General features: G+C 44.2%; 2 protein-coding genes across 4 annotated transcripts; both read right to left on the reverse strand.

The window, feature by feature from the left end:
* Nucleotides 1-498: 498 nt before the first annotated feature.
* On the reverse strand, nucleotides 499-5,397 carry LOC118396393 (retinaldehyde-binding protein 1-like). 2 transcript variants are annotated; one of them, XM_035790571.2, is made up of 8 exons: nucleotides 5,304-5,397; nucleotides 4,423-4,466; nucleotides 3,638-3,766; nucleotides 3,079-3,283; nucleotides 2,515-2,693; nucleotides 1,544-1,702; nucleotides 1,169-1,279; nucleotides 499-633 (listed from the first exon to the last, which is right to left on the reverse strand). In XM_035790571.2, the coding sequence occupies exons 2-8, from the start codon at nucleotides 4,432-4,434 to the stop codon at nucleotides 505-507; spliced, it is 924 nt and encodes a 307-aa protein (XP_035646464.1). In that variant the 5' UTR covers nucleotides 4,435-4,466; nucleotides 5,304-5,397; the 3' UTR covers nucleotides 499-504. The 2 variants fall into 2 exon arrangements, with proteins under 2 accessions (XP_035646464.1, XP_035646465.1); XM_035790572.2 differs by lacking the exon at nucleotides 3,638-3,766 and having other exon boundaries at nucleotides 5,304-5,343.
* Nucleotides 5,398-20,761: 15,364 nt separating this feature from the next.
* LOC118396397 (apoptosis-enhancing nuclease-like) lies at nucleotides 20,762-24,817 on the reverse strand. 2 transcript variants are annotated; one of them, XM_035790578.2, is made up of 4 exons: nucleotides 24,469-24,817; nucleotides 23,370-24,128; nucleotides 22,889-23,089; nucleotides 20,762-21,723 (listed from the first exon to the last, which is right to left on the reverse strand). In XM_035790578.2, the coding sequence occupies exons 2-4, from the start codon at nucleotides 24,102-24,104 to the stop codon at nucleotides 21,523-21,525; spliced, it is 1,137 nt and encodes a 378-aa protein (XP_035646471.1). In that variant the 5' UTR covers nucleotides 24,105-24,128; nucleotides 24,469-24,817; the 3' UTR covers nucleotides 20,762-21,522. The 2 variants fall into 2 exon arrangements, with proteins under 2 accessions (XP_035646471.1, XP_035646469.1); XM_035790576.2 differs by having other exon boundaries at nucleotides 23,370-24,116; nucleotides 24,469-24,816.
* Nucleotides 24,818-24,868: the final 51 nt, after the last annotated feature.

The raw sequence follows: 24,868 nt of genomic DNA on the forward strand, positions 1-24,868 counted from the left end.
TTTCTTTATATACAGTTTACTGTACACACAGTGGTGACGTGCTCATGCCTCTGCAGCAATTCAGAGGATTAAACCGCTCGTTCTTCTCCAAGCAGAAACAAATGGAGACGGGGACTTGTTGGATTCCTGGCCTTCTATCACCGTGAGGTGGATAGCGCAAACTGGATCCTGCCAGGTTTAACTAGTACTAACTGTCTGGGTCAGAGTTGGGTTAACACAAAGCCCGTCCCCACAGCACAGCGAAAAGCTCGATGGTTAGGGCTGTTAAGTAACCCAACATAAGGCCTGAGCCAAGGATGTATAGTCTCTGTGCTGTTGGGAGTGCTTTTGTAAGGTGTATTACTACTTAATAACCGCTGGAAAACAAAATCAGTGCAATACCACACCCCTTTTTTCACACAGTTTTCTGAAGCCACACTTGTGTTTTTATTTGTTTTTTTCTCCAAAGTCTTTTTGGCGGTGTGTGTGTGTCCTGATGGAGATGTTGCGGATGGGGAGGGGGGTTCAGTCGAACAGCTTGGCTGCTATGGCTTTGCCGTCATACTTGGAGTTCTTGCCGTCGAACTCGGAGGGCAGGATGTCCGCGTCAAACTCCTTGTAGTAGTTGTCCAGCTCGTCTCCGTGGACAAACACCTGATTTGGTAGACAGACAAACCTATTAACTAAAATATTCTCACCATATACACTCAGTGGCTAGCCCCCCCCCCCCTTGCCTCCAGAACAACTTGAATTCTTAGTGGCACAGAAACGTTGGTCAACACACACAATTGGTATCAAGGGACCGAACTTGTGCCAGGAAAACATTCCCCACACCATTACACCACCGCCACCAACCTGTACCATTTGACACCAGGCAGGATGGGTCCATGGACTCATGCTGCCTACGCCAAATCCGGACTCTGCCATCAGCATGACTCAACAGGAAGCAGGATTAGTCTGACCATGTTTTTCCCACTCTTTCATTGTCCAGTGTTTGATTGCATGTTGATTTAAGAACCCATTCACCTTCCTTACTTGTTGATTTTTATCATGTTACTTCAGATATTTCCCCGTTTTTAAAATCCCAAGTTTTCCCCCACTACTTTCCCACCAACCTCTCACTATAAAAAGGCTCAATCTTTTTAAAATTCATTCTTTCATGTTCTTTCACAGGGCCTGTTTCACTCACTCTCTCCAGCAGCTTGCCCTTCATGAGGGGCTTGACCACGTTGTAGGTGGTGGTGAAGTACCAGGGTTGGTGGATGAAGTGGACAGCCTTGAAACGGGCAGGAAAGGAGTCCTGATACACACACACACACACACACACACACACACAAGAGGTTCAATTCGTTACAGATCTCACCACCATTATGACCATAAATAATCATCCTCGTTGTACGAGTAACGGAAAGGGAAACTATCATTGTTGCGCAACAACAAAGTTCGGCGCATTAGATTAGAGTCGACACGATAACCCGAAAATACATTTTTTTTTAAATACATTATTTTGTATCATAAGGTAATGTGCTGTTTACTATTCCTTTGGAATGTGTGTGAAAGTGACCTGCAACATGTCCACCATCTTCTTGAGCTCAGTGGGTTTGATGCCAGAGGCCTGCTGCATGGTGAAGCCCTTGAAGTTCTCAATGATGCAGAAACCGTTGATCTGAGTCTCCTCGTTCTCCAGCAGGCTCTCCAGGATTACACAGTAGGCACGCAGGATCTGATGAGCGCACATATACACGCATAGTCACATGTGTGCAGACACACACACACACACACGTTTGAAGCACACACCCGTTGACACTTCTGTTAACATGACAAGAGGAATGGGGAAAAAAAGGCCAGCACTCCCTTGATTATGATTTGCAATAGTAGGAGCTTTGTTTTTAATTCTCTTTCATAGCAACATGACTCAATAGACCATATGTTTAGGGCCAGTGTGTGGACTATTAGGTAATATTGCTATGAAAGAGAATTAAAACTAAGCCTCTATAATTGCAAATCGTAATCAAGTGAGTGTTGGCTCTTTTGTTGTATTTTTACGTGATTTATTTTTGGTTCCAAGCAACCTTTTTACCTGTCTACACAGATTTGTAGTGTATTTATTTTTTCATATTTTGAGCACGTTCTCTTCCAATATTGAGTGTGACAGAAGCCCTTGATGACCACAGATCTCATGAGCCAATTCAAATGATTATCATTAGATGATTTCAATGATCAATAACTCCCATTTGACAACCATTACTGTATATCTACGAAAATGTTGGTCCTGTTTTTAGTGCCGTGCGGGGACCACCAATGTTTATATATTTTTTATTTAACTAAGCAAGTCAGTTAAGAACAAATTCTTATTTACAATGACGGTCTACCGGCGAACAGTGGGCTGAACGACAGATTTTTACCTTGTCAGCTCGGGGATTCGATCCAGCAACCTTTCGGATACTGGCCCAACGCTCTAACCACTAGGCTCCCTGCCGCCCCCAATGTATCTCAAATGTGTGCATTGTGGGGACCCAGGTCCCCGGTAGTCACCTCATCGAAGGTGATCTCTTCGTAATCCCAGTTCTCGATGTTGAAGAGCAGAACGATGCGGCCGTACTTGTCTCTGCTGGACAGGATGCCTGGGTAGCCAGCCTCGATGGTGCTGCGGACAGCCTCCGGGGTCAGGTTCTCGAACAACTCCGGGTAATCTCTCCTGAAGCGCACGTAACCTGAACGCAGACACAGGATCATCAAGATCAGATATAGTCTGGCCAAGTTAGGAGTTAAGCATAAAGGAACTTCGCTGTTTGGTTAGGTTCTGCCCACTGTTCGCCGGTTAGGTTTAACCAAACTACATTTTGTTCTAATGCCACTGTTCAGAATGATCATGTGCACAATAGCATGGCGTCCTTAGCCTGGTCCCAAATGTATTTGTGCTCTCTTGCCAACTCCAACAGTACTTGGCTATACAGGAACAGATTTGGGACCAGGCTGTAGCTGCTTGTCATTTTAAGATAGCATTTATAACCCATGACATCAGCTTCAAAGAAATAGACAGAAAATGTGCTCACTAAGCTTCACTGACATACAGTATGGTAGTTTGTGGGGACCCACCCTTCATTAGGTCGAAGGCTCTTGGCACGTCGTATTTCCTGGCGCGGATGAAGCGGACCAGCATGCCGTCGGGCTTCTCGCCAAAGGTTTCCAGCACCCCTTTGGCGAGGTCGTCCTCAGCCTCTGCCTTCTCCTTGATGATTCCCCTTAGCTCCTTGACTGCCAACACCCGCTTTTCGTCGGTCTCGTTCAGCTCGTCCTTGGCCTGTAGGGATCCATCAAAGCATCAGTCAGTCAACCTCAGATGAGGTCTACAACCTCAGAACTGAAGAGCAGGTATATATATATTTTTTTTTTCAGATTGTGCTATATGTGGCATCGACACAGTATGACGTCATGCTTGTTCTTGAAATTAGCCTTTGCAAAGAAATAGCTCTTTTGGGGGAAATTTAAGATACAATTAAGTGTTCTTGTTTTTGAGACCAGAGGGAGATGGTACAGGTAGTCTGGACTCCATTTGAACACGACATATGATTTGTGGTTGCACTTGAGTTTGGGGCAGGGCTTATGATGGGAAATGACTTGACAGTGTAAGGTTTGTGAGCGAGTGACCGCAGACCTTCTGCACGGTGTGGTCGGGCAGCTGGGCGCAGGGACCGAACACGGGACCGTGGTCCTTGACCGTGAGACGCTCCAGCTTGGCCCTGAGAGCCTGCTCTTCTTCCGACACCATACGGAACGTTCCACTCTGGGGGGGGAGAGAGGGGGGTGATGATCTCACAAGCATGACTTGCCAACAACCACCATTCGCTCGCAAGACTACCAAATAGCTACCGTACGAATGAGGTTTAAAACCAGGGCGTACGCCAATATACAATCCAAAAGGAGGCCTCTATCAATGGGCTTAAGTATTAGCATTGGTTAATCACCCTCGCATGAGCACAGTAACGCCTGGTTAACCTGGGCTGAGATCTGCTTAGGGGTTAATGCTTAGGGGTTAAATGTTGAGCTGCCATTGTCCATGGCACAGGGCGTTATATGACGTTTGAGTCAACGTTCCCTGATGGGTGGACTGTCTGGCGGCCAAATTGAGTGCCATTCTATTTCTGCTGTTTGAGTAACTCTACTGTGGGAAGTGACAGAAGAACACCGTGACACAATAAGCGGATCTATTGTGGATTGCATCCTCCGAAGGAACATGATGATGCACTCTTGTTTTCTGCTCGTCACTGTATGAAAAACAACATTTCTCAGAACGTGACTCTCAGGATCAATGTCTCTACATTCGTCATTCCACAGACTTGTTAAGTTTGACCATTGATCTGCGATACAAACACCACTGAATAATTACAGTGCGGCATCTAAGCCTGTTGCATAAAAAGAGAAGAGCTTAGAGGTACTTACGACGACAGCCATTTCTTCAGTTGTTTAGAGCAGCTTTGTACCCACTGGAAAATAAGAGGGATTTAATTATTCACAATTGGAGAATAGATTGGATTCCAGGAAAACATCAAAATAAACAATTCACGTATTGTGCTCCAGGTTTAAATTCCCTCTATCTTAACCCGCCAGCATTTGTAACACTTCAGATTTGTTAGCCTTATTTGTCCGTTATCTGAATTACACAGAATCAGACATGTTGTTATTTTATATAGCAGGAGGATTCAAGTAAAAACACCAGACTCAATCACGATATCAGACACAATAGCACAGTTGTATGGACAGGGTCAGGCGTGGGTCAGCAACTCAATTCGGAGTAACTGTGCAACTGATCCCATAGTGCATTCAGATCATCGGCGCGACCATCAAAGCTTTCCCTCAAATTTCTGTCGGAGTCAGCTAGAGAGCGGAAGCACTGGACTCCATTGATAGCTACAGGCAGTGGGTTCCCAAGTCCTCTGCTAGGCGCAAGAAGGAAGCTGAAACATTCCGCGCCTGTCCACATCTGAGATATGGTCTATAAACCACAAAGTATTCAAATCTCTCGTGTTTAGCTAATTTAACACCCCAGTGTTCAACAACCAAACCAGCATACAGGGCAATGCTCTGCCTTGTAAAACATGGGGAGTAAATATGTCATGAAATACCAATCATTTTTCACTCCTTCCTCCTGAGCAAAGAAACTTCCTAATTTGGGCTCCAATCCAGCAACACTCCACTGGGTCCATCAGAACTGCCAAACCCCCAGCAGGATTTGGAATGCACCACCCCCTGGGTGTGAGGGAGATGGGTCACAGTGGGTTCCCGATATCGGAGGCTTCCGGATCGAGGAGATTGAGCCTTACCTGGGGAGGGAGGAAGCTGGGCGCTGTCGAGAGTCTGTGTGGAGCAGGACGGCCAGGCCCTACCATTTGTAGCATCAGGATTGGTGTCGTCACACTGGATTACGCCCATCAGATTTCTCTGATAATCAGCATAAAGTGGAAGGGGGGAAGAAAGGAGGGAACGACAGAAGAGGGCAATGATGCTGAGCCAATAGAAGAGAAGGTGGGGTTAGGGTGGGCTAGAGTCACGTGGGTGACGGTAGGGGTTGCTGTGAGGTGAGATGTAATGGAAGGGATACACTTTTAGGTTAGAGGTGGTTTAAGGGGGTGGGGGGGGGGGGGCATTTAGTAGGGAAGAGTTTATTGCATTCCAACGTTTCTTGGAACAAGTGAAAAGTAGTGGTTCGTGCTCTCTCTGTGGCCTGGAACATGAACAGAGCTCTGGAGAGGGGGAGGTTCAGACCCGGTATTGAAGGCACTCTAACCCTTCACGTGTATGACCATGCATATGAGTGGGAGCTCTGTCTTTGCTGTATAGGACCAGGTCATCCCCCCACTGCCACCAATTGTGCAGCCAGGTAAAGTGTATAAAGCAAGAGTTTGTATAATATTGTATCACTGGCAATGAAGTGCAATGAGAGGACAAGTCAATGGGGCTAGCCAAGATTGTCGAAACCTTTTTTAATTTTTTTTATTATATATATATATATCATGACACCTTCTTCTCCACCACCCAATGACTACTGGACCCCACCCCCATGCATTAGAATGTGGAGTAAGGTCTATTCGTATCCGTAAACGCAGAGCCCAAATGAGCCACGAGTTCTATTATCCAGGTGTTCTCTCGGGTTCGCTTTCGAAATACATATGTTCTTGTGTACTATAGAGGATTGAAAGTCTGTGCCCGTGCTATATGACATAGTACAGTAGCGTTGTGGTGTGTGTGGCTACAAACAATGTTAACCCTATAGAATGGGGACAAGTTTAATGTAAGGTTTGTTACGTAGGTACATACAGGTACAAAAGTCCCCCATTTAATCAGAATAGAATGAGGGTTGGAAAAAGTGAAAGAGTGATTTGAACTAAGGAGTAAGGTGAATTGAGTGCATTCAGCTATGCAGGGAGAGAAATATGCAAGTACTAGGTGTTAGGTGTGGTCTTTAGTTCGTGGCACGGGGAAAACATTTGAGGAACAATGAAATGAGTAAGTGTGGGAAGTAGGTGAGGAATATAACCAGCGATGGTGAAATAATGAGTGACGTAGGAAGTAACCAAGAGTTACATGTTGAGGTAGCCATGGGTGTTACAGTATAAAGCAGATGAAGGATATTTTGAAGTGAGCCCCTTTTCCCCCACAGAAATGTCACTGATGCACGTTTCGCACTGATGCAATGGTGGAGCAGGAGTAATATCTTAAACCAGGTCTGATCCGCTCAATGTGGGGGGGAGCGCGTGTGACTAAAGCGTCCCGAATGGCAGCACAATGCCAGGCTCTGTGTTCCCATAGTCAGTCCTGAGCCCAAGCGCTAAGTGAAAGCTTTAGTGTGTGTGTGTGTGTGTGTTAGAGAGAGAGAATGTGTGAGAATGAGTGAACCAGCAGCAGCACAGATATTGGGACCATATAGGCTGCATTTAGACAGGCAGCCCAATTCTGATAAGTATATATATATTTTTTACCAATCAGAGATCTTTTCACAGCAGCTCTTTTTCAGAGCTGATCTGCCTTTCCGAACAAGACTCGTTTTTTGTTTCTGCTAATGCAAGTGTTGATCTAAGTGGCTCAAGCTGCAGGATTTCTCTTTGACGTGTTCTGTGACGCCATACTGGCAGTTCTCTCTCAATCCTCAGCATGACCAAACAAAAAAAGGTGGAAGGAAGGAACTTGGATGAACTGTTAAGCTTTGCAAAAGGAAGCTCTGATGTAATGGCAACCATTTTAAAGGTACATTCCCTAAGAACAGGATTCATTCAACGACTTGTTTCAGCACCGCACTACTGCCAATGTGCCTTTTAAAAAGAAATAGCGATCTGAAATTGCCGAGTTCCCCAACGTAGGCGGGGATCGCATTTGTGGTAAACACTGTGGACGTCGGCTGAAGCGTAAATGTACTTTTCAAAGTTAAGTGCAATGCGCTTGTCAACAATGCACCTTTCATTGAATCCCGGCCTTGGTTTGCCAGGGAACCGTGTCACCCCAAGGCTTTTTTGAGGACGTAGACTTGCGAAGACCCTCTGGCTATCTTTTTTGCTTGTAAGTTTTAAACGTTACACAATTATGTCTGTTCTTCCAACCCTAATCGTTAAAGTGGCAATATGTAACGTCTTGGGTGACCTGACCACATAGAAATGTGAGTTACAGATCTGCAAGTCTAAGAAGCGGTAGACCTGGTCTGTGTGCCATATTTCTATGCTTTCTGTTAAGTTTCATTTGAGCATTTTCTTACTTTCGATTTTGTACACCAGCTTCTAACAGCTGAATATGTTTGGTTATGTTTGGTTAACCAATATGTTTGGTTATGTTTGGTTAACCAATATGTTTGGTTATGTTTGGTTAACCGTTATGTTTGGTTAACCGTTATGTTTGGTTAACCGTTATGTTTGGTTAACCGTTATGTTTGGTTAACCGATATGTTTGGTTAACCGATATGTTTGGTTAACCAATATGTTTGGTTATGTTTGGTTAACCAATATGTTTGGTTATGGAAAGTATATTTCACAGTGGTTTAGATGGTACAATGATTCTCTACACTATACTAGCTTAGTTTGTCACTTAGTTTGCCTAATTTCAGTTTATTAGAATTTTAGAAACCAGGAAATGGCAGAGAAATTTCTGCATAGTGCAACCACAGAACAATGAGACAGATATTTCACCGGATGTATAAATGTGAAGCATCCGTTTGGCGTTTCCACTCACTACCAAATATGGTAGTGAGAGGAATCACAGTTGCTGGCAGTGAGAGGAGATGGAGTTTGGTTGACATTCTGCAAATGTTCTCATCAATGTGAACCATTTGATCTCCAAAACTAGAATCTGTTATGAACAGAGTGGACTAAGTTTAGTAGACTTTACCATTGCCAAAGTTTAAAAAATATCTTTGTTTATTAGGAGTGCAAAGGCGAATTGAGTTATTGCACACGTCACAGGGTAGGCGTTCCCTAACGGAAATATGCAGAAGAAGGCTAGAATTGACCAACAGGATCTCGCTAGCTCGTGCTTAGCTCTTCCCACCTGTTCTGCCCACTATGACGAATTTGTTCACATTGGAAATGACAGGCTGTGGTCTCTTGGTTTAGTTATAAAATTATCTTTGGTGCAACTTTTTTTTTAAATCTGTAAAATATGGAAGTAGATCACTGTTTAGCTTTAACAGGCTCTTCCTAAATGCAGACAAGCTGCTCTTTAGAATAGGCAGTTAATTTTCTTAAGTGTGTGTGTGTTACCACGTTTTTCTCCCCAATTTTGATCTTGTCTCATCGCTGCAACTCCCAACGGTCTCTGGAGAGGCGAAGGTCGAGTCATGCGTCCTCCAAAACATGACCAGCCAAACTGCACTTCTTAACACCAGCCCGCTTAACCCGAAAGCCAGCCGCGCCAATGTGTCAGAGGAAACACTGTCTCAAGGAGTTGCTAGAGCGCAATGAGCCAAGTAAAACCCCGTCGGACAAACCCTCCCCTAACCCGGATGATGTTGGGCCAATTGCGTGCCACCCTATGGGACTCCCGGTCACAGCCGGTTGTGACACAGATTGGGATTGAACCCGTGTCTGTAGTGACGCATTGCAGTGCGTTAGACCGCTGTGCATCTTGGGAAGCCCTATTTGTATGTTTTTACCACATTTAAGAACCACAGTAGACTGAAGTGGACTTGCATAGAACCTCTGTATAGCTTTAGTAAACCCTTCGAAAGACTCAGTATTGATCAACCATTTCAAGTTAAGTAGTGGCATTGCATAACATGCATGGATACATTTACATTTACATTTAAGTCATTTAGCAGACGCTCTTATCCAGAGCGACTTACAAATTGGTGCATACACCTTATGACAACCAGTGGAACAGCCACTTGCGAGCGGAGGAGCGGGGTGACGTGAGAGAACTTGGGAAGGTTGAACACCAGACGGGCTGCGGCGTTCTGGATGAGTTGTAGGGGTTTAATGGCACAGGCAGGGAGCCCAGCCAACAGCGAGTTGCAGTAATCAAGACGGGAGATGACAAGTGCCTGGATTAGGACCTGCGCCGCTTCCTGTGTGAGGCAGGGTCGTACTCTGCGGATGTTGTAGAGCATGAACCTACAGGAACGGGACACCGCCTTGATGTTAGTTGAGAACGTCAGGGTGTTGTCCAGGATCACGCCAAGGTTCTTAGCGCTCTGGGAGGAGGACACAATGGAGTTGTCAACCGTGATGGCGAGATCATGGAACGGGCAGTCCTTCCCGGGAGGAAGAGGAGCTCCGTCTTGCTGAGGTTCAGCTTGAGGTGGTGATCCGTCATCCACACTGATATGTCTGCCAGACATGCAGAGATGCGATTCGCCACCTGGTCATCAGAAGGGGGAAAGGAGAAGATTAATTGTGTGTCGTCTGCATAGCAATGATAGGAGAGACCATGTGAGGTTATGACAGAGCCAAGTGACTTGGTGTATAGCGAGAATAAGAGAGGGCCTAGAACAGAGCCCTGGGGACACCAGTGGTGAGAGCGCGTGGTGAGGAGACAGATTCTCGCCACGCCACCTGGTAGGAGCGACCTGTCAGGTAGGACGCAATCCAAGCGTGGGCCGCGCCGGAGATGCCCAACTCGGAGTGGGTGGAGAGGAGGATCTGATGGTTCACAGTATCGAAGGCAGCCGATAGGTCTAGAAGGATGAGAGCAGAGGAGAGAGAGTTAGCTTTAGCAGTGCGGAGCGCCTCCGTGATACAGAAAAGAGCAGTCTCAGTTGAATGACTAGTCTTGAAACCTGACTGATTTGGATCAAGAAGGTCATTCTGAGAGAGATAGCGGTAGAGCTGGCCAAGGACGGCACGCTCAAGAGTTTTGGAGAGAAAAGAGAGAAGGGATACTGGTCTGTAGTTGTTGACATCGGAGGGATCGAGTGTAGGTTTTTTCAGAAGGGGTGCAACTCTCGCTCTCTTGAAGACGGGAGGGACGTAGCCAGCGGTCAGGGATGAGTTGATGAGCGAGGTGAGGTAAGGGAGAAGGTCTCCGGAAATGGTCTGGAGAAGAGAGGAGGGGATAGGGTCAAGCGGGCAGGTTGTTGGGCGGCCGGCCGTCACAAGACGCGAGATTTCATCTGAGAGAGAGGGGAGAAAGAGGTCATAGCATAGGGTAGGGCAGTGTGAGCAGAACCAGCGGTGTCGTTTGACTTGGCAAACGAGGATCGGATGTCATCGACCTTCTTTTCAAAATGGTTGACGAAGTCATCTGCAGAGAGGGAGGAGGGAGGGGGGGGAGGATTCAGGAGGGAGGAGAAGGTGGCAAAGAGCTTCCTAGGGTTAGAGGCAGATGCTTGGAATTTAGAATGGTAGAAAGTGGCTTTAGCAGCAGAGACAGAGGAGGAAAATGTAGAGAGGAGGGAGTGAAAGGATGCCAGGTCCGCAGGGAGGCGAGTTTTCCTCCATTTCCGCTCGTCTGCCCGGAGCCCTGTTCTGTGAGCTCGCAATGAGTCGTCGAGCCACGGAGCGGGAGGGAGGACCGAGCCGGCCTGGAGGATAGGGGACATAGAGAGTCAAAGGATGCAGTAAGGGAGGAGAGGAGGGTTGAGGAGGCAGAATCAGGAGATAGGTTGGAGAAAGTTTGAGCAGAGGGAAGAGATGATAGGATGGAAGAGGAGAGAGTAGCGGGGGAGAGAGAGCGAAGGTTGGGACGGCGCGATACCATCCGAGTAGGGGCAGTGTGGGAAGTGTTGGATGAGAGCGAGAGGGAAAAGGATACAAGGTAGTGGTCGGAGACTTGGAGGGGAGTTGCAATGAGGTTAGTGGAAGAACAGCATCTAGTAAAGATGAGGTCAAGCGTATTGCCTGCCTTGTGAGTAGGGGGAAGGTGAGAGGGTGAGGTCAAAAGAGGAGAGGAGTGGAAAGAAGGAGGCAGAGAGGAATGAGTCAAAGGTAGACGTGGGGAGGTTAAAGTCGCCCAGAACTGTGAGAGGTGAGCCGTCCTCAGGAAAGGAGCTTATCAAGGCATCAAGCTCATTGATGAACTCTCCGAGGGAACCTGGAGGGCGATAAATGATAAGGATGTTAAGCTTGAAAGGGCTGGTAACTGTGACAGCATGGAATTCAAAGGAGGCAATAGACAGATGGGTAAGGGGAGAAAGAGAGAAAGACCACTTGGGAGAGATGAGGATCCCGGTGCCACCACCACGCTGACCAGAAGCTCTCGGGGTGTGCGAGAACACGTGGGCGGACGAGGAGAGAGCAGTAGGAGTAGCAGTGTTATCTGTGGTGATCCATGTTTCCGTCAGTGCCAAGAAGTCAAGGGACTGGAGGGAGGCATAGGCTGAGATGAACTCTGCCTTGTTGGCCGCAGATCGGCAGTTCCAGAGGCTACCGGAGACCTGGAACTCCACGTGGGTCGTACGCGCTGGGACCACCAGGTTAGGGTGGTCGCGGCCACGCGATGTGGAGCGTTTGTATGGTCTGTGCAGAGAGGAGAGAACAGGGATAGACAGACACATAGTTGACAGGCTACAGAAAAGGCTACGCTAATGCAAGGAAATTGGAATGACAAGCGGACTACACGTCTCGAATGTTCAGAAAGTTAAGCTTACGTAGCAAGAATCTTATTGACTAAAATTATTAAAATGATACAGTACTGCTAAAGTAGGCTAGCTGGCAGTAGCTGCGTTGTTGACACTACACTAATCAAGTCGTTCCGTTGAGTGTAATAATTTCTACAGTGCTGCTATTCGGGGGCTAGCTGGCTAGCTAGCAGTGTTGTTTACGTTACGTTGAGTTAAAAGAACGACAATAGCTGGCTAGCTAACCTAGGAAATCGGTCTAGACTACACAATTATCTTTGAAACAAAGACGGCTATGTAGCTAGCTATGTAGCTAGCTACGATCAAACAAATCAAACCGTTGTACTGTAATGAAATGAAAATGTGATACTCCCTGACCGGTGATTGAATTCTGTAGATACCTGTAGGCTACTACAGAAATGTATGAGGGCATTTGTGGGGGGCAAACTAAAGGAGGAAAATAGACACAATTCCTTTTTTATTTTTTATTTAAAGACGATATTTGTGTGCAGCATCATGAGCATAAAAAAGCTATATACATGCTCACACCTGTAACTGCCAGAGCAGGCTTCTCTGAGCCTCCTTTGATATAGTATACAGTCATGACCAAAACGTATTGGCACCGTTGATAAAGGTTAACAAAAAAAAAATAGAAGGCGAGGTCAGTACAGATGCATCAAAGCTGGGACCGAGAGACTGAAAAACAGCAATCACAAACTCTGGGTCTCAATGTAGGCTGCTGCCTACATTGAGACCCAATCACTGGCCACTTTAATAAATGGATCACTAGTCACTTTAAACAATGCCACTATAATAATGTTTAGATATCTTACACTACTCATATCACATGTATATACTGTATTTTATGCCATCTATTGCACCTTGCCTATGCCACTCGGCCATCGCTCATCCATATACTTATATATACAGTGCCTTGCGAAAGTATTTGGCCCCCTTGAACTTTGCAACCTTTTGCCACATTTCAGGCTTCAAACATAAAGATATAAAACTGTATTTTTTTGTGAAGAATCAACAACAAGTGGGACACAATCATGAAGTGGAACGACATTTATTGGATATTTCAAACTTTTTTAACAAATCAAAAACTGAAAAATTGGGCGTGAAAAATTATTCAGCCCCCTTAAGTTAATACTTTGTAGCGCCACCTTTTGCTGCGATTTACAGCTGTAAGTCGCTTGGGGTATGTCTCTATCAGTTTTGCACATCGAGAGACTGACATTTTTTCCCATTCCTCCTTGCAAAACAGCTCGAGCTCAGTGAGGTTGGATGGAGAGCATTTGTGAACAGCAGTTTTCAGTTCTTTCCACAGATTCTCGATTGGATTCAGGTCTGGACTTTGACTTGGCCATTCTAACACCTGGATATGTTTATTTTTGAACCATTCCATTGTAGATTTTGCTTTATGTTTTGGATCATTGTCTTGTTGGAAGACAAATCTCCGTCCCAATCTCAGGTCTTTTGCAGACTCCATCAGGTTTTCTTCCAGAATGGTCCTGTATTTGGCTCCATCCATCTTCCCATCAATTTGAACCATCTTCCCTGTCCCTGCTGAAGAAAAGCAGGCACAAACCATGATGCTGCCACCACCATGTTTGACAGTGGGGATGGTGTGTTCAGGGTGATGAGCTGTGTTGCTTTTACGCCAAACATAACGTTTTGCATTGTTGCCAAAAAGTTCAATTTTGGTTTCATCTGACCAGAGCACCTTCTTCCACATGTTTGGTGTGTCTCCCAGGTGGCTTGTGGCAAACTTTAAATGACACTTTTTATGGATATCTTTAAGAAATGGCTTTCTTCTTGCCACTCATCCATAAAGGCCAGATTTGTGCAATATACGACTGATTGTTGTCCTATGGACAGAGTCTCCCACCTCAGCTGTAGATCTCTGCAGTTCATCCAGAGTGATCATGGGCCTCTTGGCTGCATCTCTGATCAGTCTTCTCCTTGTATGAGCTGAAAGTTTAGAGGGACGGCCAGGTCTTGGTAGATTTGCAGTAGTCTGATACTCCTTCCATTTCAATATTATCGCTTGCACAGTGCTCCTTGGGATGTTTAAAGCTTGGGAAATCTTTTTGTATCCAAATCCGGCTTTAAACTTCTTCACAACAGTATCTCGGACCTGCCTGGTGTGTTCCTTGTTCTTCATGATGCTCTCTGCGCTTTTAACGGACCTCTGAGACTATCACAGTGCAGGTGCATTTATACGGAGACTTGTTTACACACAGGTGGATTGTATTTATCATCATTAGTCATTTAGGTCAACATTGGATCATTCAGAGATCCTCACTGAACTTCTGGAGAGAGTTTGCTGCACTGAAAGTAAAGGGGCTGAATAATTTTACATGCCCAATTTTTCAGTTTTTGATTTGTTAAAAAAGTTTGAAATATCCAATAAATGTCGTTCCACTTCATGATTGTGTCCCACTTGTTGTTGATTCTTCACAAAAAAATACAGTTTTATATCTTCATGTTTGAAGCCTGAAATGTGGCAAAAGGTCGCAAAGTTCAAGGGGGCCGAATACTTTCGCAAGGCACTGTACATATTCTCATTCGCCCCTTTAGATTTATATATTAGGTAGTTTTTGGGGAATTGTTAGATTGCTTGTTAGATATTACTGCACTGTCAGAACTAGAAGCAGAAGCATTTCGCTACACTCGCATTAACATCTGATAACCATGTGTATGTGACCAATAAGATTTGATTTCATTTAGTGCATTGTGAACTATGATGAACAACCATACTGGGGGTCGAAGAACAAAACGTCATAAGTTAAGTGCATCCACAGGAACGGAGTCAACAAGTTCTTCTAGCCAAGCCCAAGAGATGATATCAACTGGTATGGGGATGACACCAGAGTGTGTGTGTGTGTGTCTGAAGCCAAAGTCGCTGCCAAAAGATCAGCTCAGATTGACCACGGTATCTGGAAGTACTTGGAGGAATGTGTGAAACTGATTGCCAGAGAGAAGAAGCCATCAGTGGCTAGAAAGAAATGGAGAATGGCTCGGCGATGATAACAGATGGATGTGACACAATAACATGTCAAAGACAAACCATTCTCAAGTAAAAGTTAGAATGGGAAATAATTAGTACAGGAAAATAGAGAGGAAATAGGCCTATACCATGAACATGTTTTACTGCATACAAAATGTTTCTCAGTGCGCTTGGGAAAACTTAGTCTTCGTTTACATTCATTGTTGTGTTTTCAATTGTTCTATAGCTCTAATAGACAAGTTATATGTTTGTATGACAATGTTGTGTTAGGAAAGACATTTTAGTCAATAGGCTTCATCTTTTGGTCTTAATCTTTGACCAATAACCTTCGTTTTAATGTTCATATGAAATCAACACGTGGTATAAAATGATTTGTAATAAAAAACTATGACTAAATTGATCAAAATTGGATGAAATAATCGTAAGTTATGTCATTGGTTTCACATTCCGTCACTGGCGTTACTGCATGGCACATTGATGTTCCAGCATCAGCGTTGCCAATTTTCATATATGTTTGTGTATCTATCCAAATGTTTCTGCATTCATTAGGAAGCATTTTAAGAATATGATAATCCAATATTGATGACTCCACCTCAATAATTTTGGTTACAACACAAAACACGTGGTAGAAATATCAAAATGTTGCACAATAGAACCTTACACATACCGGTTCAAAGTAAATTATTACTAATCAAAACAATGTATTAATATTAGCATTAACCTTTTACATTCAGGAAAGCCTAGTTCACAATGCACCAAATCAAATTCCTCCGATGGCATTGAGGAGCAGACCACATCAGTCATTGGCTTCATCAATAAGTGCATCGATGATGTCGTCGCCACAGTGACCGTACATACATACCCCAACCAGAAGCCATGGATTACAGGCAATATCCGCACTGAGCTAAAGGCTAGAGTTGCCACTTTCAAGGAGCGGGACTCTAATCCGGAAGCTTCTAAGAAATCACGCTATGCCCTCCGACGAACCACCAAACAGGCAAAGCGTCAATACAGGACTAAGATCGAATCGTGCAACACCGGCTCTGACGCTCGTCGGACGTGGCAGGGCTTGCAAAGTATTACAGACTACAAAGGGAAGAACAGCCGAGAGCTGTCCAGTGACAAGAGCCTACCAGACGAGCTAAACTACTTCTATGCTCATTTCGAGGCAAATAACACTGAAACATGCTTGAGAGCACCAGCTGTTCCGGAAGACTGTGATCACGCTCTCTGCAGCCGATGTGAGTAAGACCTTTGAACAGGTCAACATTCACAAGGCCGCAGGGCAAGATGGATTACCAGGATGTGTACTGCGAGCATGCGCTGACCAACTGGCAAGTGTCTTCACTGACATTTTCAACCTCTCCCTGTCCGAGTCTGTAATACCAACATGTTTCAAGCAGACCACCATAGTGCCTGTGCCCAAGAACACTAAAATAACCTGTCTAAATGACTGCCAACCCGTAGTACTCACGTCTATATCCATGAAGTGCTTTGAAAGGCTGGTCATGGCTCACATCAACAACAATTTGCGTACCGCCCCAACAGATCCACAGATGATTCAATCTCTATTGCACTCCACACCGCCCTTTCTCACCTGGACAAAAGGAACACCTATGTGAGAATGCTAATCATTGACTACAGCTCAGCGTTTAACACCATAGTGCCCTAAAGCTCATCTCTAAGGTAAGGACCCTAGGACTAAACACCTCCCTCTGCAACTGGATCCTGGACTTCCTGACGGGCTGCCCACAGGTGGTAAGGGTAGGTAACAACACATCCGCCATGCTGATCCTCAACACAGGGGCCCCCCGGCGATGCGTGCTAAGTCCCCTCTTGTACTCCCTGTTCACTCATGACTGCACGGCCAGGCACGACACCAACGCCATCATTAAGTTTGCCGATGACACAACAGTGGTAGGCCTCTCCCTCAACATGATCAAGACAAAGGAGATGATTGTGGACTTCAGGAAAAAGAGGACTGAGCATGCCCCCATTCTCATCGACGGGACTGCAGTGGTGCAGGTTGAGAGCTTCAAGTTCCTTGGTGTCCACATCACCAACAGGCTAACATGGTCCAAGCACACCAAGACAGTCGTGAAGAGGGCATGCCAAAACCTATTGCCCCTCAGGAGACTGAAAATATTTGACATGGGTCCTCAGATCCTAAAAAGTTTCTAAAGCTGCACCATTGAGAGCATCCTGACTGGTTGCATCACTGCCTTGTATGGCAACTGCTCGGCCTCCGACCGCAAGGCACAACAGAGGGTAGTGCAAACGGGCCAGTACATTACTGGGGCCAAGCTTCCTGCCATCCAGGACCTCAATACCAAGTGGTGTCAGAGGAAGGCTCTAAAAATTGTCAAAGACTCCAACCACCCTAGTGATAGACTGTTCTCTCTGCTACCGCACGACAAGCGGTACCGTAGCGCCACGTCTAGGTCCATGAGGCATCTAAACAGCTTCTACCCCCAAGCCATTAGACTCCTGAACACCTAATCAAATGGCTACCCAGACTATTTGCATTGCCCCCCCCCCCTCCCACACCTCTGCTACTCTCTGTTGTTATCATCTACACATAGTCACTTTAATAACTCTACCTACATGTACATAAACTCAGCAAAAAAAGAAACGTCACTTTTTCATACTGACTGTTACTTTTGATTTTGACCACCTTTTGTTCAGGGACACATTATTCCCTTTCTGTTAGTCACATGTCTGTGGAACTTGTTCAGTTTATGTCTCAGTTGTTGAATCTTATGTTCATACAAATATTTACACTTTAAGTTTGCTGAAAATAAATGCAGTTGACAGTGAGAGGACGTTTCTTTTTTTGATTCGTTTATTACCTCAACTAACAGGTGCCCCTGCACATTGACTGTGTACCGTTAACCCCCTGTATATATATATATATGCCATTTAGCAGACGCTTTTATCCAAAGCGACTTACAGTCATGTGTGCATACATTCTACGTATGGGTGGTCCCGGGAATCGAACCCACTACCCTGGCGTTACAAGCGCCATGCTCTACCAACTGAGCTGTTGTTATTTTACTGCTGCTCTTTAATTACTTGTTACTTTAATTTCTTATCCATATTTTTTTTAAACTGCATTGTTGGTTAGGGGCTCATGTGTAAGCATTTAACCGTAAGGCGAACACCTGTTGTATTCGACGCATGTGACTAATACAATTCAATTTGTCATCCAAAATATAGTTAACACCAGTGACAAAAAGGTAGGACTTGCACTTTATGTCATTTATTAATCTTAATTTTAAAATGGCACGTTGATTTATAATGGTTAAGTGTTAACTATTATCTGACTAAATTTTGGGTAAAAAAAAAAATATTTGAATTGTTGGCTCTTCAGAATCCACCACTTCCGTAGAATCACCCATTTAACACATTTGGGATGAATTGGAACGCCGACTTGCGAGCCAGGCCTAATCGGCCAACATCAGTGCCCAGCCTCACTAATGCTCTGGCGGCTGAATGGAAGCAAGTCTCCGCAGCCATGTTCCAACATCTACTGGAATGCTTTCCCAGAAGAGTTGAGGCTGTTATAGCAGCAAAGAAGGGACCACATCCACATTAATGCCCATGATTTTGAAATGAGATGTTTGACGAGCCGATACAATACATGACCCAAAGTATCTTGCAGTATAAATCATGTATAGAGGTTCCAGAGAAAAGCTGATTATATGGAAGACTAGAGGACTTGCTGTACATTTGACATCACAGACGACTCTGAAACGAGATCGAAAACTAAACTGAGTTTGTTCCAAGATTGCACTCCCACCTAGTGGCGAAAACGAACTAGTTGCTCATATTCAAGGCACACAAAAAAGATGGATTCAGATCATATTAACACAGCGTTTGATCTGAAACATTTAGAGAAAAAAGTGAAATTCCATGTTCGTGCAATGCTTTGGCACATCTATTTTGAAGTCCAGTTTAGACTGGAGGTCGACCGATTAAGTAGGGCCAATTTCAAGTTTTCATAACAATCGGCATTTTTGGACACTGATTGTGGATCATTTTTTTTTTTTTTTTACACCTAGGCAAGTCAGTTAAGAACACATTCTTATTTTCAGTGACGGACTAGGAACAGTGGGTTAACTGCCTTGTTCAGGGGCAGAACGACAGATTTTTACCTTGTCAGGTCGGGCATTCGATTTTGCAACCTTCCGGTTACTAGTCCAACGCTCTAACCCCGTTTTACATTGCACTCCACAAGGAGACTGTGAGGCAGGCTGACTACCTGTTACGCGAGTGCAGCAAGAAGCCAAGGTTAATTGCTAGCTAGCATTAAACTTATATTTTAAAAACACAATCAATCTTAACATAAGCACTAGTTAACAACGCATGGTTGATGATATTACTAGTTTATCTAGCGTGTCCTGCGTTGCATATAATCGATGCGGTGCCTGTTAATTTCTCATCGAATCACAGCCTACTTCGCCAAACGGGTGATGATTTAACAAGCGCATTCGCGAAAAAAAGCACTGTCGTTGCACGAATGTACATAACCATCAATGCCTTTCTTTAAAATCAATACACAAGTATATATTTTTCAACCTGCATATTTCGTTAATATTGCCTGCTAACATTAATTTATTTTAACTAGGGAAATTGTTTCACTTCTCTTGCGTTCTGTGCAAGCAGTCAGGGTATATGCAGCAGTTTGGGCCGCCTGGCTCGTTGCAAACTGTGTGAAGACCATTTATTCCTAACAAAGATCTAAATGAATTTGCCAGAATTGTACATAATTATGACATAACATTGAAGGTTGTACAATGTAACAGCAAATGTAGACTTAGGGATGCCACCCGTTAGTTCAAATACGGAACGGTTACGTATTTCACAGAATGTTTTCGAAATGATAGTTTCCGAATTTGACCATATTAATGACCTAAGGCTCGTTTTTCTGTGTTATGTTATAATGAAGTCTATGATTTGATATTTGATAGAGCAGTCTGACTGAGGTGGTAGTCAGCAGCAGGCTCGTACACATTCATTCAAACAGCATTTTCGTGCGTTTGCCAGCAGCTCTTCAAACCTATCAACTCCCGAGATTAGGCTGGTGTAACCGATGTGAAATGGCTAGCTAATCGCGTTTCAATCGGTGACGTCACTCGCTCTGAGACCTTGAAGTAGTCGTTCCCCTAGCTATGCAAGGGCTGCGGCTTTTGTGGAGCGATGGGTAACGATGCTTCGAGGTTGGCTGTCGTCGATGTGTTCCTGGGGCGAGGAGAGGGACGGGAGCTATACTGTCACACTGGCAATACTAAAGTGCCTATAAGAACATCCAATAGTCAAAGGTATATTAAATACAAATGGTATAGAGAAATAGTCCTAATAACTACAACCTAAAACTTCTTACCTGGGAATATTGAAGACTCATGTTAAAAGGAACCACCAGCTTTCATATGTTCTCATGTTCTGAGCAAGGAACTTAAACGTTAGCTTTTTTACATGGCACATATTGCACTTATACTTTCTTCTCCGACACTTTGTTTTTGCATTATTTAAACCAAATTGAACATGTTTCATTATTTGATGTATTATATTAAGTTAAAATAAGTGTTCATTGTTCATTCAGTATTGTTGTAATTGTCATTGCAAATAAATAAAAATTGGCTGATTAATCGGTATCAGCTTTTTTTGGTCCTCCAATAATCAGTATTAAAAATTTAAAATAATCGGCCGACCTCTAGATAAGACAGTAAACATTTTCGTAAATTATTTTTATTCCAATATATTGATATCCAATTAGGGCACAGGCACAGCAGGGTCTTCATAGAACAGCAGCATAAAACATCAAGTTGGCAGTATGGTTCACTATTAGGTGACTGAAGGGGCAATGGACCACTCACCGGGAGATACTGGTGTAATTTCATGCAAGAAAGCTTTAAATGGTGAGTTAAAGGAATACTTCAGGATTTTGCCACAGAGGCCCATTATCTACTTCCAGAGTTCGATGAATCCATGGATAATAAAATTGTGTGTGTCCAGTATGAAGTGAACATTGGTTTGCAAAACTGGGCTGCTAGCAGATACCCATAGACTTCCAGGCATTGTTGTAATTATCCAAGTAGTTAAGCATGTGTTTCGTATCCGATTACCACTTTATCTGCATGTTAAGTCAAACATGCTCAACATACACAAAAGACATATGGATGCAATGCATTCAAATAAATCCCGTGTCATTGCATTTGTTCCAAGATTGCCATTCTTGACATTGAGCGACTGGATGTGTTGCCATGACCTTATCCCCTGTGGAAACTGTGGCTCCCACCATGAATGTGTGCAACATCAGCTAATCAGATTCATTTAATATCACCTCTGTTTCCATGAACTTCAGTTAATAGCCAGTCAGAAGAGCAGCTTGATATTGACTAAACCATACTGCCATGCTTGCCAAACTTGGATCATTTGACTTAAAACCCCTTGGCCTACATCTACCCCGTCAACCCTCCTATACAGGCTTCTCTCAATGGCCATCATCGGTCAAGTCCTCTGGCCAGTATTGGTCCTGCATGTAGTGGTTTAAGGTAGCGGGGTCTGGGAGAGTGCCTGTGCCTCGGTCCGTCATTCTCTCTCGCATGTCCTGTTCCCACTCCCCCTCCACGAGTTTATACAGGTCCAAGGAAGCCAGAGCATCCTCCACTGAACTGTGGCCCCTCCTTCCAACCTGTCAGGGACAAGACAAAGACCACGTGACAGACTCAAAATGACAAACGTTAAACGCCAATGACCAACCCAACACAGGACTATTAACTTCTCTAGGGTAGAGGGCAGCTTTTGGAATTTTGGATGAAAAGCATGCCCAAATTAAACTGCCTTCTACTCGGGCCCAGAAGATAGGATATGCATATAATTAGTCAATTTGGATAGAAAACACTAAAGTTTCCAAAACTGTTAAAATAATGTCTGTGAGTATAACAGAACTGATTTGGCAGGCGAAAACCTGAGAAAAATCCATTCCGGAAGTAGGAATTTTTGTGTGTGTAGTTTTCTATTCAATGCCATTACAGTATCCATTGACTTAGGACTCAAATTGCAGTTCCTATGCCTTCCACTAGAGGTCAAGTCTTTAGAAATAGTTTCGGGCTTGTATTCTGAACAATGAGGGAGTAAGAGCAGTCTGAATGTGTGGACCCTGCCGTATCACAGAGAGAGTGCCTTTCTTGTATACCTTTTAATATTGACAACGTTATTGTCCGGTTGAAATATTATCGATCATTTAGCATTTAGGCTAAAAACAACCTGAGGATTGAATATAAACATCGTTTGACATGTTTCTATGAACTTTACGGATACAATTTGGATTTGTTGTTGTGACTGCGTTTGAGCCTGTGGATTACTGAATAAAACGCAAACAAAACAGAGGTTTTCAAATACAAAGAGACTTTATCGAACAAAGGGAACATTTATTGAATAAATTAATGTCTTCTGAGTGCAAACATGAAGATCAAAAGGTAAGGGATTCATTTTCTCTATTTCTGACTTGTTTAACTCTTCTACTTGGCTGGTTACGGTTTGTAATGATTTGTCTGCTGGGCTATTTCTCAAATAATTGTACGGTATGCTTTTGCCGTAAAGCATTTTCGAAATTTGACACAGTGTTTGGATTCACGAGAAGTTCATCTTTAAACCTATGTTTAATAGTTGTATCTCTTCTGAATTTTTATGAGTATTTCTGTATTTGAATTTGGCGCTCTGCAATCTCACTGGATGTTGGCCAGGTGGGACCCACATACCCTAGAGAGGTTAAGATAACCATCAATCTTTTCAGATCCCTAACCTCAGACGCTTTTAAAAACATGGTCACCAAACACACCGAGAGGAACGCTCACCTGTATTTTCCTGTTTAGGAGGCTGTTGGCCAGGATCTTGAGTGAGACGCAGCGCTTTGTGGGGAAGCCAGCCAGTCGCCTGAGCAGACGCATACCACTTGTGTCCCTGATCATGTGACCCGGGTGGTTGAAATCCAAGGCCCGGAAGTCGTTGTACAGAGCATGGCCGATCACCACTTTCCCATCCAGTATTCCTAGTATCTGGACCAGAAAAGCAGACATAGTATTTTATTGGTGGCCATTATCAACAGGAACACACATACAAGACAAATAGGAATAATCAAAGTATTAAAACTAATGATAAACGGCTTCAAATTGCACATCTACTTTCCTTTGAGACCCTGGCGAGGTCCAGTTGGGATTCTTAGCATATAGACTACTGTAATCTTTGGTCCAGAAGTCACAAAGGAAATAATACTATTAAAAAGGCCAAATAGAACCAGACAATCTTGTGATGATTAGGGGTCAGTTCTCTTCTTACCTCTGTCCTAGCCTTGGGGAAGGGCAGAGCGTTCTGTAAATGGTGCCTCTGGATGCCACTCCAACGGGTCCTGTAGTCGGTCACAGCCTGGCACGGACGGATGTACTTATCGTAGAGGACATTGCCATGGTAATCTACCAAGCTGCAGCGTGCCAATTCACTAGTGCGCCCAGCCAGCCCTGTACCAACCATCTCGCAGTCCATTGCCACCACCGTGGTCGGGCACATGGTGAGGCAGGGAGAAGTGCGTCCACTAGCAGGAGGGCTGGCCTCAGACGAGAATCCACTGTCCACCTCCCATAGTTCACTCAGAGCGGCCCCAACCAGATTTTTGCCTTCTGAAGTCTGCTGGTTGGCTACACGGTTGTCCCCAGAAGCAGCTATCGGTAAACCCTCTACTGTGGGGGGCAATGACAGTCCAAATTTAGCAACATGAGTCCATGAGTCTGTGGTTTTTAGAGTGCTATCAACTTCTAGACACGTGTGTCTCGCAGGTAATTTTATATTTTTTACTCTTTGGATAGTGTCCGGCGTTTTATTGTTTTCCTCTATCCTTTTTCTCTTATTGGAGATGTTATTCTTCTTTTGATGCTTCTTCCGTGCTCTGGGGTTCTCCACTGCACTGAGGAACATGGCTTTCCGGGATAAATATCTGTAGTTGTTGATAAGTCCCCAAGATTTGCGATGGGTTTTACTTCCAGTTGAAGTGCATGCTTCAGACATCGCTCTTTCCATGTAGTATCACATCTGCAACACACCCTTTTTATTTATTTCATTGGCAAAAAACGAACGAAAAGACAAAATTAGACTACAAGTTTAAGTTATGGCACAATAGCTAGAACTAGCTACCTCAATTGAGAAAACGAACAAATTCATGACTAAAAAGAGTGGAAATGATGCCAAAGATAGTGTCTAAATGTCACATCTGTCCGTGCTCCGGACCGCGTGTTACCAACGTGGCAAAATCAAACGAACAAATCAAAATGTCGAAAAAATAACATAACAAGGTAATTGCTTAGCTGTATAACATTGACTAACCAAAACATTATGCTAACGACTTAATACATGAATCACCTAAAGCATGGATAGCATACAGTACCTCTGCGGACACGTCCACCCGTCCCGAACACTCGACTGAACAAGCCCAGGCAAGGTTTACTGACTTGGCACTGATTGGCTCGTACGCAAGTAAGCCCCGCCTTTGGCCTTCGTTTTCAACTTTGATTGGACCATATAGTTAAACCATTCCTACCAATCAGAGAAAAATACCAACTCGTGGCCTGATGTGAGTCATTTCACAGAATAACTTCCAGGTTAACAAAATGTGCTGAAAAAGCCCAAAAGATGCTGCCCTCTACTGGAGAGGAAAATCAGTTCATTCCAGCGTTCAAGTCTGATTCACACAGATTGGAACTCACAGACATAGTAGCAGGAAGTAGGGGTACTGCAGCACCCCCAAAAGAAAATAAATTAATACAACATATTTTAGGGCAAAAATA

Source organism: Oncorhynchus keta, chromosome 17, assembly GCF_023373465.1.
Source record: "Oncorhynchus keta strain PuntledgeMale-10-30-2019 chromosome 17, Oket_V2, whole genome shotgun sequence".
Lineage (NCBI taxonomy): Eukaryota > Metazoa > Chordata > Actinopteri > Salmoniformes > Salmonidae > Oncorhynchus > Oncorhynchus keta.

What these genes read in the sequence shown, in the direction of transcription:
- LOC118396393 (XM_035790571.2), bottom strand. An exon ending in AGCCTTCGACCTAATGAAGG is followed by an intron (nt 2,694 to 3,078) that starts GTGGGTCCCCAC and finishes GTCTGCGTTCAG; the next exon opens with GTTACGTGCGCTTCAGGAGA. An exon ending in AGATGGTGGACATGTTGCAG is followed by an intron (nt 1,280 to 1,543) that starts GTCACTTTCACA and finishes TGTGTGTATCAG; the next exon opens with GACTCCTTTCCTGCCCGTTT.
- LOC118396397 (XM_035790578.2), bottom strand. Translation starts at nt 24,104, where the DNA reads ATGGAAAGAGCGATGTCTGAAGCATGCACTTCAACTGGAAGTAAAACC. An exon ending in TCCCCAAGGCTAGGACAGAG is followed by an intron (nt 23,090 to 23,369) that starts GTAAGAAGAGAA and finishes TTTCTGGTCCAG; the next exon opens with ATACTAGGAATACTGGATGG. An exon ending in TCCTAAACAGGAAAATACAG is followed by an intron (nt 21,724 to 22,888) that starts GTGAGCGTTCCT and finishes TGTCCCTGACAG; the next exon opens with GTTGGAAGGAGGGGCCACAG.